Source organism: Oryctolagus cuniculus, chromosome 21 (genome assembly GCF_964237555.1).
Source record: "Oryctolagus cuniculus chromosome 21, mOryCun1.1, whole genome shotgun sequence".
Lineage (NCBI taxonomy): Eukaryota > Metazoa > Chordata > Mammalia > Lagomorpha > Leporidae > Oryctolagus > Oryctolagus cuniculus.
Genome location: NC_091452.1, coordinates 8,105,888 through 8,119,374, shown reverse-complemented (window position 1 = coordinate 8,119,374; position 13,487 = coordinate 8,105,888). Strand labels below are relative to the sequence as shown.

The window sequence follows — 13,487 nt, the reverse complement described above, 5'->3', positions numbered from 1 at the left end:
GATCAGCGCGGTGCGCCGACTGTAGCAGCCATTGGAGGGTGAACCAACGGCAAAGGAAGACCTTTCTCTCTGTCTCAGTGTCCACTCTGCCTGTAAAAAAAAAAAAAAAAGCCGTGATTTGGCTTCATTCATTCGCTCGACACAGTCCTTGGAGACACAGTCCTTGGAGGCTTGCTGCATACCCTGACTGTAGGCGCAGGGGATACAGCAGTGAGCCGAGCAAAAAACCCTCCCTTTCTGTACCAAAAGTAAGGGGATCCTAAGAACTAAGGGAAAAGCGAGAGAGGCCGGGAGGTGGAGTGTGATCAGGGAATGCTCCACTGGAAAGATGAGCTTTAAGGAAAAACAAAGGATGCGACTATCAAATTCTGTTACCAAGATCCACGCATGCGCGACACGCAGATCCGCTGCCTAGTGCTCGGGCGCCCTCTAGCGCCTCTTCAGGAGCGCGCAGCCACGGCCACCTGCGGAGGGATTGGGAGGCCGGAAGTTCCTTGTTCTGCCTTTGCCCGCCCCTTCCGGCTCACTTCCGCCTACCGCGCCCTGGTTCCCACACCGGAAGCGCCGCGCTCTAACCCGGACCTGCACCTCTCGGTTGAAACCCCGGGGCTGCCAAGATGCCGGTAAGTGTGAGCCCAGAGTGTGCGGGAGACAGCGGGAAGTCGTGCGTGCGACGGGAGATGCGTGCCTGGCAGGGCAGGCCGGAAGCGGGCGGCTGGCGAAGGGAGGGGTTGGTCCCTGAGGTCTGGGGGGCCTGGGGCTGCTGTCCGCCGGGGTCGACTGCGGGGCAGGAGTGGGCCACGGCCCCGACGCGGGAGGAAGCCGCCGCGGCGCGTCCTGCCCGGTAGTCCCCGGTGGCGGCGCCCCCTCGCCCCTCCGCTCCCGGACGCGGGCAGGGTACCCAGAGGCTTTTTCGAGCCCCGAACCCAGGGCTGTGCTTTTCATGTTTCAGGGTCCAGCTTCTCCTTCGCCCCCGCACCCAGTCAAGCCCACTTCCTCCTCCGCCGCAGGGGGCGTGTCCCCGCCCGACCCCGCCTGACCCCGCTTCCTCCACTCCTCCCTGCCACCCCCGCCGGGGCCAGGGGGCCTGGGGCCCTCGGAGCCGACCCAGGGTCCGCAGCTGGTTTCCAGATGGAAGCATCAGAGTGGGGGTGGAAACAGGCCGTGCGGTTGTGTGTGGGCCCCCGGTTGCGGGGTAGGAGCACGGTGGCCCTGCGGCGCGTGGGATACCTGCAAGCTGATGGCTGTGGCAGCCGCCAAGGCCAGCACTCAGGTGCCCATGAGTGAAAGGAGTATTTTCAGGTGGTGACAAACGCCGTGAAGCAGGTGGATCGAGACCGTTGCTGCTCCAGATAACGCATACCTGTCCGGGAAAAGAACCGGCTGTTGTCATAGATAATGTTTCACGAATCGCATAGGTAGCATTGACTCCTGGGGACTGCTAGGCGGAGCCGAGCCACACGCTGTGTAGACGCTCCCGTGTGCCCCTCGTCACTGACCCTGCAAGGCAGATACCATTGTTTCTGTCACAGAGAAGTTAGCAGCTCCTGCAGGGCCCCGGCCGTGGACTCTGAAGCCCTGTGTGCAGTCCAGTTGCCCATAGAGCGCCCTGGACTTACCCTGTGATTGCTCATTTTATCTGGATCCATTAGCCTGGGAATTCTTTAATCCCAAGGACCGTGTTCTGGTGTGTTGCCATAGCACCCTGCTACATGTGCGCGTGGCTGGTGAACCAGTGAACACATGGTTGGGGCCCGTGTTGTCTTACAGAAAGCCAGCCGTCTTGTAAAAAGCAGAACCAGGAATCGGCATACAAACCGTTCTCATAAATGTGACTTTTCTCTGTCTCTTAACTCACTGACCCACAGGAGGCAGAATATGTCTCATTTTGCAAATTTGGAAACAGGCTGAGAGAAAAAAGTGGTGTCTTGGTGAAAGACATAAACCCAGGAGAGAGCAGATCTGAAAAGCTGGAGCTTGGGTTCTGGTTTAAATGCAGCTGGGGGTAGCTACCCCTGATTTAGATGGTGTTTGCTTATGTCCGTGTGGAAATACTCCCACCCACCACCCCTGTGCTGTCACTAACCATGGAACAGGAGAGATGCACAGTGTCACAGTGTTGCAGTATTTGTATTTCTACCATAAACGTAACACAGATAGAGCCTTAAGAACATAGACAGTGGTAAATGTAATTTGAAAATTAGGAGATGATGAGAACATATACCTTTGTTTTTTTAATAAATATAATTGTAAGGTTATATAATTTAAAGTTTTTATTTATTTGAAAGGAAGAGTAACGGGGGCCGGCACCGTGGCTCACTTGATTAATCTTCCACCTGTGGCGCCGGCATCCCATATGGGCGCCAGGTTCTAGTCCTGGTTGTTCCTCTTCCAGTCCAGTTTTCTGTTGTGGCCCGGGGCGGGGGGGGGCAGTGGAGGATGGACCAAGTGCTTGGGCCCCTGCACCCCATGGGAGACCAGAAGCACCTGGCTCCTGGCTTCGGATCAGCGTGGTGCCGGCCATAGTGGCCATTTGGGGAGTGAACCAACAGAAAGAAGACCTTTCTGTCTGTCTCTCTCACTGTCTATAACTCTACCTGTCAAAAAAAAAAAAAAAAAAGAAAGGGAAAGTTACAGAAAGAGAGTAAGTGACAGAGACAAACAGATCTCCATCCCCTGGTTCATGGCCGAAGCCAGGAGCTTGGAACTCCGTGAGCATCGGAGGGAGCTGCATTGGAAGTGGAGCAGCTGGGACTCAAACCGGTGCCCACGTGGGATGCCAGCACTGCAGTCAGCAGCTTAACCCACTGCACCACAAACGGGTTTAAATGTTTGGGAATGACTGTTTAATAACCAGCTTGCACCATTAAGTTGGTTTTCTTCTGTTTGAGAGATAAAGAGACACACACAGCACTCCCATCTGCCCACGATGGCCAGGGCTTTGCTGTGGCTAACGCCTGGGCACAGGAACACAGGCCTGGTCTCCCACATGGCTGGCAGCGACCCGATCACTTGAGCCATCACCACTGCCTCCCAGGGTCTGCATTGGCAAGAAAGCTGGCATCAGGGGCTGGGAGTCAAACTTGGCGTTGTGCTGTGGGCCGCGGATATCCTAACTTCCAGACTGAATGCCTGCCCCTAGTGATTGACTTGCTTGAGCCGGAAGCAGCCGGCCCCAGCACATCACTGTTGCCAGCCCTGCTTCTCCCCACCCTACCTCATCTTGGGCAGATGACTCATTTTTTGTTGTTCTGGGGGGATGTGCTTGTCAGCCCCTGTAACATTTGGCATCTTTCTGCTTCTGTATTTGCAGGCGTATCACTCTTCTCTCATGGACCCTGACACCAAGCTCATCGGAAACATGGCACTGTTACCTATCAGAAGTCAGTTCAAAGGCCCTGCCCCTAGAGAGAGTAAGTCTAAGCCCATTGTTCTCAGATGTTGGTATTGAACACCTAGCAACCTTCTGACATCAAATGGGAGGAATTCTTAGCTCAGTCAGGTCTCAAATGACTCTTGTACTGTGTGCTTGCTTGGTGGGTATTGTGTTCTAGACCTTGAAAGATGGTAGTTGTGTGTTGCCTTAAATAAGAAACTGGGTGCGACGCCAGCACACCAGGTTCTAGTCCCGGTCGGGGTGCCGGATTCTGTCCCTCTTCCAGGCCAGCTCTCTGCTGTGGCCCGGGAGTGCAGTGGAGGATGGCCCAAGTGCTTGGGCCCTGCACCCGCAAGGGAGACCAGGAGAAGCACCTGGCTCCTGGCTTCGGATCAGCGGTGCGCCGGCCACAGCGTGCCAGTCGTGGCAGCCACTGGAGGGTGAACCAACGGCAAAAGGAAGACCTTTCTCTCTGTCTCTCTCTCTCACTGTCCACTCTGCCTGTCAAAAAAAAAAAAAAAAAAAAAAAAAAAAACTGTGGGGCCAAGAGAAGAAAAATAGGAAACTGTATCATTGCTTCCGGTTTCTCAGACTTGATTCTGGATGCTGCCCCATCGTTCCCCCTGCCAGTTCTTTCAGATGAGTCGAATGCTGCTCCCTCGAGGACCGCCCTGTGTCCGTGCTTTCCAGGCCGCAGCAGTGGTTTAACCTCGTCCTCGGGGAAGGCTGCTCCGGGATCTTCGCTTTCAGCAGAGCATCAGCCTGAATCCTAAGCGCACTGCACAGCATGACTGCTTGCTTCTCCCTTCTGAGTTCCATTTCCTTGCGTTCCCTCTTGTACTTTGCCTGGCGAAACATTTTTCACTGTTCAGAAAGCCCAGTCCTTTGGCAGTCGCTGTGGGAGATTCTTTCTGGCGCATTCGGAGACGTTCTGCCAGCGGTGTAATTTGTTTTACATTAGACCCAGAAAGGTCTGCAGCGAGTTCCGTTCGCGGTTTCCAGGACCCCGGTTAGAAGTAGCGGTTTTGTACGGGTTCCATTGCCGCTTCTCTGCCAGAGTATTTGACTTGACCTCTTCCTAATTTAATTTTGTTGTCGACACCAGTTGAAAGCTCAATAAACTTAATAAATTTGGTGAGACACCGCAGTCTCTACTTGATTCTGAGAAAAAGGAACAGATGGAAAAAGACCGGAAAAGGCAAAAAATATGATAAAAGAATTGTAGTGCAAAGAGAGAACAATAATAATCAGTGTTGCCCCAGCCTCTTGTGGGGAGAAACCTTTTCAGATGGTTACGAACACCATGTCGTGTATCAGAACATGCAGTTAGCCAAGGGTGGATTAAATCTTTTTTTTTTTTTTTAAAGACTTATTTATTTATTTGAAAGGCAGAGTTAGAGGCAGAGAGAGAGAGAGAGAGATCTTCCATCCGCTGGTTCACTCCCTAAATGGCCGAAAGGCTGGAGCTGTGCCGATCTGAATCCACACAGGTGCAGGGGCTTGGGCCATCTTCTACTGCTTTCCCAGGCCGTAACAGAGAGCTGGATCAGAAGTGGAGCAGCCAGAACTCAAACTGGCACCCCTGTGGTATGCTGGCACTGCAGGTAGCGGCCCTGGAATACATCTGTTTACTAAAGTATTTTTAAATATTGTGTATTTGAACAGCAGGGAGACAGAGATCTCCCATCACGGTTCACTCCCTAAGTGTCTGTAGGAGCCTCCCAGCGTTCCCATCAGCAGGAAGCAAATCGAGAGCAGAGCCAGGATTTGAGCCAGACACTCCAGCATGGGACACTGCTGTGCCAAGGGCCGTCTCACGCCCTGAGGGAGGAGTAGGTCTAGGAGGTCTGGTTACTACTACCTTGTCGAGGAGTGACTTGGTTGTGTCCCCAGTGGACAGAATTACAGCTCAATTGGCGTGGAAGCCTGTGCTGGGAGCTAAAGAAGTTAGTATTCCTTAAATCAATTCATTGAAATTCAGCAGGTAGCTTCTGAGTGCTGGCACCCCCGTCCCCCCCCCCCCCCTTGTTGAACAGTACTGGCGGGGCTTTGTAAACAGTTCTGAGGTTTCCTGTTTGCAGACAAGAGCTGAGCAGGGACAGAGACCAGTGCACTGCGGAGGACTGAAGCGTCAGGGGACGAGGAGTATAAATAACTGCGGCCGCCTCGCTGAGACAGCTGCCGGCTGTTGAGACCCTGAGACCTTGGCCTTTTCAAAATTAAGAAAATTGCCAAAGAAATTGTGTAATGACATCTGTCTTGTCACAACAGTATTTCTGCCTTTTCTTGGGCTGTGGCCACTCAGAACATCTTGTGCAAGTACATCTTCAGTCATAGTTTGCAGGAAAGGATGATGTATCTGCAAACCCCAACACGTTCCTAAGAGCTTTTCCCTGAAGCAACAGCGTGTAAACTCAAGTCAAATCATGTGGGAGACATTCTGTTTTTTTATTTTATTTATTTTTATTTTACAAGCCAGTGTAAAGTTTTTTATACTGTGTATCATAAGGCAAAATTATTTAAAGTTAATACTTTATTTAAAATATTTATTTATTTATTTATTTGAAAGGCAGAGTTACAGAGAGGCAGAGACAGAAAGAGTGAGGGAAAGAAACGTTCCATCTACTGGTTCACGCCCCAAATGGTTGCAATAGCCAGAGCTGAGCTGATCCGAAGCCAGGAGCTTCTTCTGGGTCTCCCACGTGGGTTCAGGAGCCCAAGCACTTGGGCCATCTTCTGCTGCTTTCTCAGGCCATAGCAGAAAACTAGATTGGAAATGGGACAGCTAGGACTTGAACCGGCACCCATATAGGATGCCAGCACTGCAGGCGGCGGCTTTACCCGCTATGTCACAGCACCGGTCCCAGTTAATACATTTTTATTTAAGGAATTCCCTATGTTGCAGTTCCTTCCACTGTCCATCAAAGCTGTCTGCTTGGTTCTTTTAAGTCTTCAAGCTCTTAGAACAAGTGATGCTTCATCCACAGTTGTCTTATCAGCCCAAAATTACCTGGCCTTTGTAATCTTCCTTGAGTTACATAATGACAACTTAAAAATTCCCCACCTAGAATCTTTGGAATATAATTTATCTTCAAGCAATTTATTCTTGGGTCTTTTTACAGAGTAGATAGATTTGCCTGATTCTTAATTTCTGATACCCTCTAATACATGAGTAAGTTCGTATTTCCTCCTGAGTCATCACTCAGAAATGAAACTATCTGTGGGCTATTCCCATACATTAAGATACTCATTGGGGCCGGCGGCGCAGCTCAATAGGTTAATCCTCCGCCTGCGGCGCCGGCACCCCAGGTTCTAGTCCCGGTTGCTCCTCTTCCACTTCCAGGCCAGCTCTCTGCTGTGGCCCGGGAGTGCAGTGGAGGATGGCCCAAGTGCTTGGGCCCTGCACCCGCATGGGAGACTGGGAGAGGCACCTGGCTCCTGGCTTTGGATCAGCATGGTGCATAGACCGCAGCGTGCTGGCCGCAGTGGCCGTTGTGGGGTGAACCAACGGAAAAGGAAGACCTTTCTCTGTCTCTCTCACTGTCCGCTCTGCCTGTCAAAAAAAAAAAAAAAAGATACTCATTGAACTCCAGACACGCTCTCAAGATAAAAATCTTGGGCTGACACCAAGGCTCAACAGGCTAATCCTCCGCCTAGCGGCGCCGGCACCCCGGGTTCTAGTCCCGGTTGGGGCATTGGATTCTGTCCCCGTTGCCCCTCTTCCAGGCCAGCTCTCTGCTGTGGCCTGGGAGTGCAGTGGAGGATGGCCCAAGTCCTTGGGCCCTGCACCCCATGGGAGACCAGGAGAAGCACCTGGCTCCTGCCTTCGGATCAGCGCGGTGCGCCGGCCGCAGCGCACTGGCCACAGCAGCCATTGGAGGGTGAACCAATGGCAAAAGGAACACCTTTCTCTCTGTCTCTCTCACTGTCCACTCTACCTGTCAAAAAAATTAAATAAATAAATAAATAAAAGGATAAAAATCTTAAGGGGTCGGCACTGCGGCATAGTGGGTAAAGCCACAGCCTGCAGTGCCAGCATCCCTTAAGAGCACCGGCCCCTGCTCCTGTATGGGAGACCCAGATGAAGTTCCTGCCTCTTGGCTCCTGGCTTTGGCCTGGACCAGCTGGCTGTTGCGGCCATCTGATGAGTAAACCAGCAGGTGGAAGATTCTCTCCTTCTCCCCTACCCCCGTAACTCTTTCAAATAAATCTTTAAATAAAAAAACAACAACAAAAAAAAAACCTGGTGCTGGCGCTGTGGCATAGTGGGTAAAGCTGCCACCTATAGTGCCATATGGACACTGGTCCAAGTCCCGCTGCTTCACTTCCGATCCAGCTCTCTGCTGTGGCCTGGAAAAGCAGTAGAAGATGGCCCAAGTCCCTAGGCCCCTGACCCCACATGGGAAACCCAGAAGAAGCTCCTGGCTTCAGATTGGCCTAGCTCTGGCTGTTGGCAGCCATTTGGGGAGTGAACCTGCAGATAGAAGTCCTCCCCCGCACCCCCCCCCCCCACCTCTCTCTAACTCTGTCTTTCAAATAAAACAAATCTTTTTTTTTTGGACAGAGTGGACAGTGAGAGAGACAGAGAGAAAGATCTTCCTTTTCCATTGGTCACCCTCTAATGGCCACTGCAGCCGGCACACCGCGCTGATCCGAAGCCAGGTGCTTCTCCTGGTCTCCCATGGGGCGCAGGGCCCAAGCACCTGGGCCATCCTCCACTGCACTCCCGGGCCACAGCAGAGAGCTGGCCTGGAAGAGGGGCAACCGGGACAGAATCCGGTGCCCCAACCGGGACTAGAACCCGGTGTGCCAGCGCCGCAGGTGGAGGATTAGCCTATTGAGCCACGGCACTGGCCAAACAAATCTTAAGAAATAAAAATTAACTACATACTTTATTTTCTAGAAATTGTTTTACAGGTTTTATTTTAATAGCTTCATTTAAAAAAATTTTTTTATTTGAAGTGCAGAGAGAGATTTCCCATGTGCTGTGTTTCATCTCCAAATGCCTGCAGCAGCCAGGACTGGGCTAAGCCAAAGCCAGGAGCCTAGAATTCAGTTCTGGTCTCCCTTGAGGGTAGTAGGGACCCAGCCGCTCCCGGGAAAAGGCAGGGAGCAGAATGGAGAGACACAGGCCTTCTGATACAGGATGTGGGCGTCCCAAGCAGTAGCTAACTGCTGTGCCACGTATGTGCTCCCTGCTTTAATTTTATTCACCTATAGAATTGTTGACAGTTGATCCTGGATTTATTTTTTTTATGGTTTTTACAGGCTAAATTACAGTTTGCAGTTGACTGATTTTTTCTTCCCTCCTTCCCCTTGTTATCCTGCTTAGCAAAAGATACGGATATTGTGGATGAAGCCATCTATTACTTCAAGGCCAATGTCTTCTTCAAAAACTATGAAATTAAGGTAAATGACAGAGCTTTTAATATTTCACTTTAATTTTCTGATTAGGGTAATCTCTACACTGCAATGAGTTGCCATGAAGAGAAAATGCGATGTGAAATTGTGATTCTTAAATTCTAGAACACTGTCTGGTATTAGATTCTGTGAAGATACTGGTTTCTTTTTCTTCCTCCAAAGTCTGTACCAGGGTTGACAGACTACAGCCTGAGGACTGAATCTGGCCCATGGCTTCTCGTAAATAAAATGTCATTGGAACACAGCCTGGCCCTCAAAGCCTAACTTGTTTGGTTTCTGGCCCTTTGTAGAGAAAATTTGCCAATTCTGGTGTAAAGACATTTTAGCATTAATTTAGCACCTACTGTGTGCCAGGCCTGGTGGGTAGCATTAGCCCACAAGTGAGAAATCCTCCTGGCTGTGTAATTTTGTTAGTATACGTGTGTGCCCTGAACCTGAGAAGGGGAAGTAGAGACTTGAGCGACCCTGGTCCTGCCCCACTCTCCCCTCTCTCCTCAGTTCCTGTGACGAGGGAAGGAAGGGGAGGGTCACGGACGAGGAGGAGGGAAAATGGAAACCAGGTTTCCTGAGCTCTGCTCTCCAGGTTACCAGGAACGGCGGTGAGATGAACTTCAGCCTCCTCCTTGCCAACTTTGACCTTTTGAAATCAAGCAGGATGTAAAATCTTTATTTATAGATTCCTGATCTATAAATTGTAGTCCAAACATTTTGTGATATTAACAGAGTGTTTTCTTTGTCAAATACATGGCCCACATGCTGTGTTTGTAGTAGGTGTAAATAAATATTATTCTACCACACTTTATTTCCTGGTCTTAAAAACAGGGAAACGTGTAGGTTTCTTTTTGTTTTTTCAGCTATAAATACGAGCAAAATGTGATCTCACGTCTGCCACATTGGATCAACATCCGTTCGTCTTCTCCACTTCTCCTTTTGCTTAGCTCAGGACGCCAGGCTTAGGGAGTTCTTCAAGAACATGTCACACGTGAAGTAATTGCTTCCTCTTTTAGAGTAATGAATGTTTCTGTTCTTGGCAGAGATCCTGAAATGAAAGGGTTTTTAAAAATTGGCCAGCCATATGGTGCACCTCAGGTTATTCAGGCAGCCTTGTTCATTCTCCTTCCTACGCAGGGTGAGGGGCTGTTGGCACAGCTCCCCGGGACCGGGGGTGAAGGGAGCTGAGAACAAGAGCCTCCACAGAGCTCGGGTGGAAGCCCTGGCCCTGCCCGCGTGCACAGAGGGAAGCCTGACTGGGAGAAGGGGCCTCGTGTGCCGCAGCAGTATATGTGTGTGCCCTGAACCTGAGAAGGGGAAGTAGAGTCCAGGCTTTCAGTAGATCATCCGGAGATGAAGATTGATTCCATTTGTTGGACGGAACTGCTAGGTTTTCGTCTGTACTGTTTGCTGAATGTTCTTTTCCTCTCTGTAGAATGAAGCCGACAGGACCCTGATATATATAACTCTCTACATCTCTGAGTGTCTAAAGAAACTCCAAAAGGTAATGGATTAAGCTCGGGAGAGTGCCGACAGTTGTTTATACTCCCAGTCGTTTTTTGTGTGTCGCGACTCCAAGGACAGCTAGGAAATACTCCCTTAGACTTGGACATGATCTGAGGAGGAAGACCCGAGTGTAGCTCTCTTAATTCCCAGTGTGAGTGACTGTGTTTTAAGCTGCATACGTGTGTGTTTGCAAGACGCAAACCTTGACAGAGAGACTCCGTTAAGCCCTGGGCTCAGGTGTTCTTCACCTGCAGACCAATGACTCAGGGGTCCGTGAATTTGAGTGGGGAATAAGCTGGGTTTTTCTTTCCATCAACCTTTAGCTGAAGCGAAGCACTTACTTCCGTTGTTAATGTTGGCAGTAGCCCCCAGTAGTATCAGGAGTGCCGGTGACTTTCTCTCACAGAATTCATGCTGTTTCCATTTCACATTAAACTCAGAACTTTGTTTACACTCCTCACTACTTCAAAATGGAGTTATTAGGCCCCATGCCAGAGTTTGGTGAATTAATAAAAGCAGGTGTGAGACCATGTCATATATATATATTTACTTATTATTATTATTTTTTTTTTTTAGTGCAATTCCAAAAGCCAAGGCGAGAAAGAAATGTATACACTGGGAATCACAAATTTTCCCATTCCTGGAGAGCCAGGATTTCCACTTAATGCAATTTATGCCAAACCTGCAAACAAGCAGGAAGATGGTAAGAAGGGGTCTGTGTCCTTTCTTTCTAAGATTTTATTTATTTAATATTTATTTGAAAGGCAGAGTTAGAGGCAGAAGCAGAGAGAGAGAGATGTCCTCCATCCGCTGGTTCACTTCTCAGATAACCACGACAGCCAGAGCTGGGCTGATCTGAAGCCAGGAGCTTCCTCCTGGTCTCCCCCATGGGTGCAGGGGTCTAAAGACTGGGGCCATCCTCCGCTGCCTTCCCAGGCACATTAGCAGGGAGCTGGATCGGAAGTGGAGCAGGTGGGACTCGAACCGGCGCCCACCTGAGATCCCAGCACTGCAGGCAGCGCTTCACCCGCTCCATGGCAGCACGGCCTCCATGTGTGCTTTCCTTGTGGCACATGAAGACCCTCTGTGGCTTCCAGATTGACAGTGGACTCACGGGGACGTGTGTGGTCGTGCTAGTCATCTTCACTGAAGGCTCGGGCAGCAGTGTGACAAGCAGAGCATCTTTGGAATGATTTTGAAATGAGTGTAGTTAGCAAACCACTTGGACTGTATTTGGACTGTCTGCTGTTTCTCCTCCCATCAGGGGTGTACCGCTGCATTGCCGAGGTCAGCGTGCAGACCAGCCGTCTGCACGTTGGCGTTGTGTTCTCAAATGCAGTTCTGTTATTTTTCTGTTTTAGAGGTGATGCGCGCCTACTTGCAGCAGCTAAGGCAGGAGACTGGACTGAGACTTTGTGAGAAAGTTTTTGACCCTCAGAATGATAAGCCCAGCAAGGTAAGACTCCCTTCCAACTGGTAAATCAGATGTCGCCACCACCAAACACACAGAGGTCTCCCGTTTCCTGCTTTGCCGTGTGGCCTGGTAACTGGCAGTCCACTGAATCCCACTCAGTAGTGAACTGTTTACAATAAGAGAGCTGTAGTTGTGAATTCTCCTCAGGACATCGAAATCCCTCAGAGACTGTGTGCTGCGTGTCTTGGCTGTGTAGATGCCCTCCACACCCACAGGGGACTGGGTCCAGGACTCCCCTCGGGTACCAAAGTCTGCGGGTGCTCCAGCCCCTTACATAAGGTGGCGTAGTGTTAGTGTATAACTTATGTACATCCTCCAGTAGACTAAGTCATCCTAGATTGTTACCCAGTACAGTGACAGTGCTGTGTAGATAGTTGTGATACTCTGACAACTACGAGAGTCTCTACGTGGTCCATCAGATGCAGGTTTTTCCCCCAAATATTTTCATTCTGTTGGATTTGTACTTTGTGAGTCTAGAAAGAATTTCTGCAGGTATCTTTGAGGAATTTGTAATGTAAGGGACACCAGACTAACATTGACTCTTATTATGAAATGGACTGAATCCTGACTATCCTGAAGTGTGCCATCTGATGTGTGCTGTTCGCTCTCTCGCTCCCCTCCTCAGTGGTGGACTTGCTTTGTGAAGAGACAGTTCATGAACAAGAGCCTCTCGGGACCGGGGCAGTGAAGGAAGCCTGGACGGGCACCGACTCCGGAGCTGCGGGCCGCGCGTTACAGCAGGATGTGCGCAGTCCCCTGCCTTTATTCCATAGGTGTTACAGAGCATGTCTTTACTTGAAAAGCTCCTCATCAAGAATGTGGGGGGGTGGGGGGGAGAGTGGGTTGTTGAAGGATCATTTGAAATTTTCTGCACTATTAAGCCGTGCTTAATAAGAATAAATAATAAAAAAAAATTTCTAATATTCCATGTCAGAAAAACTTTATTACTTACCTTTGTCATTTTTTTTTTGTAAAGCTCACTGATAATTTTTTTTTAAAGATTTATTTATTTATTTGAAAGGCAGAGAGACAGAGAGGTCTTCCATCCGCTGGTTCACTCCCCAATTGGCCGCAATGGCTGGAGCTGGGCTGATCTGAAGCCAGGAGCCAGGAGCCAGGAGCTTCCTCCGGGTCTCCCACTCAGGTGCAGGGGCCCAAGGACTTGGGCCATCTTCTATTGCTTTCCCGGGCCATAGCAGAGAGCTGGATCAGAAGTGGAGCAGCAGTGTCTCGAACCGGCATCCATATGGGTTACTGGCACTGCAAGCAGCAGCTTTACCCACTATGCCACAGCGCCGGCCCCATTCCCCACCATGATACCTTTTTAAAATGTACATTTCAGGGAGGGCAATTGAAGCGATGGTTAGGAATGCCTAGATTCATATCCTGGCTCTGCTCCCAATTCAGCTTCCTACTAATGCATCCTGGGAAGCAACAGATGATGACTCAAGTGCTTGGACCTCTTCACTCACGTCCTGTCTCTAGCCTGGCCCAGACCTGGTTATTGGCTGCATTTCAGCCATAAACTAGCAGATGGAGGATCTCTCTCCCTCTCTCTTTCTCCCTGTCTCTCCCTCCCTCCCTCCCTCCCTCCCTCCCTCCCTTCCTCTCTTCCTCTCTTCCTCTCTCCCTCCCTCTCTCCCTCTATCTCTCTCCCTCTCTTTCTCTCCCTCTCTCCTTCTCTTTCTCTCCCTCTCTCCCTCCCTCCCTCTCCCTTTT

At 50.3% G+C, this 13,487-nt stretch overlaps 1 protein-coding gene across 1 annotated transcript; it reads left to right on the top strand.

Annotated features, from left to right (window-relative positions):
- The first annotated feature begins 407 nt into the window (after positions 1-407).
- ARPC3 (actin related protein 2/3 complex subunit 3) lies at positions 408-12,691 on the top strand. Its single transcript, XM_008272214.4, has 7 exons — positions 408-623; positions 3,314-3,413; positions 8,709-8,785; positions 10,224-10,292; positions 10,871-10,997; positions 11,656-11,750; positions 12,394-12,691. Exons 1-7 carry the CDS (start codon positions 618-620, stop codon positions 12,454-12,456), a joined length of 537 nt encoding a protein of 178 aa, XP_008270436.1. The 5' UTR covers positions 408-617; the 3' UTR covers positions 12,457-12,691.
- Positions 12,692-13,487: the final 796 nt, after the last annotated feature.

Excerpts from the sequence above, each read along its gene's own strand:
- ARPC3 (XM_008272214.4), top strand. Across the intron at positions 3,414-8,708 it reads AGGCCCTGCCCCTAGAGAGA|CAAAAGATACGGATATTGTG; the intron begins GTAAGTCTAAGC and ends TATCCTGCTTAG. Across the intron at positions 10,998-11,655 it reads TGCAAACAAGCAGGAAGATG|AGGTGATGCGCGCCTACTTG; the intron begins GTAAGAAGGGGT and ends TTTCTGTTTTAG.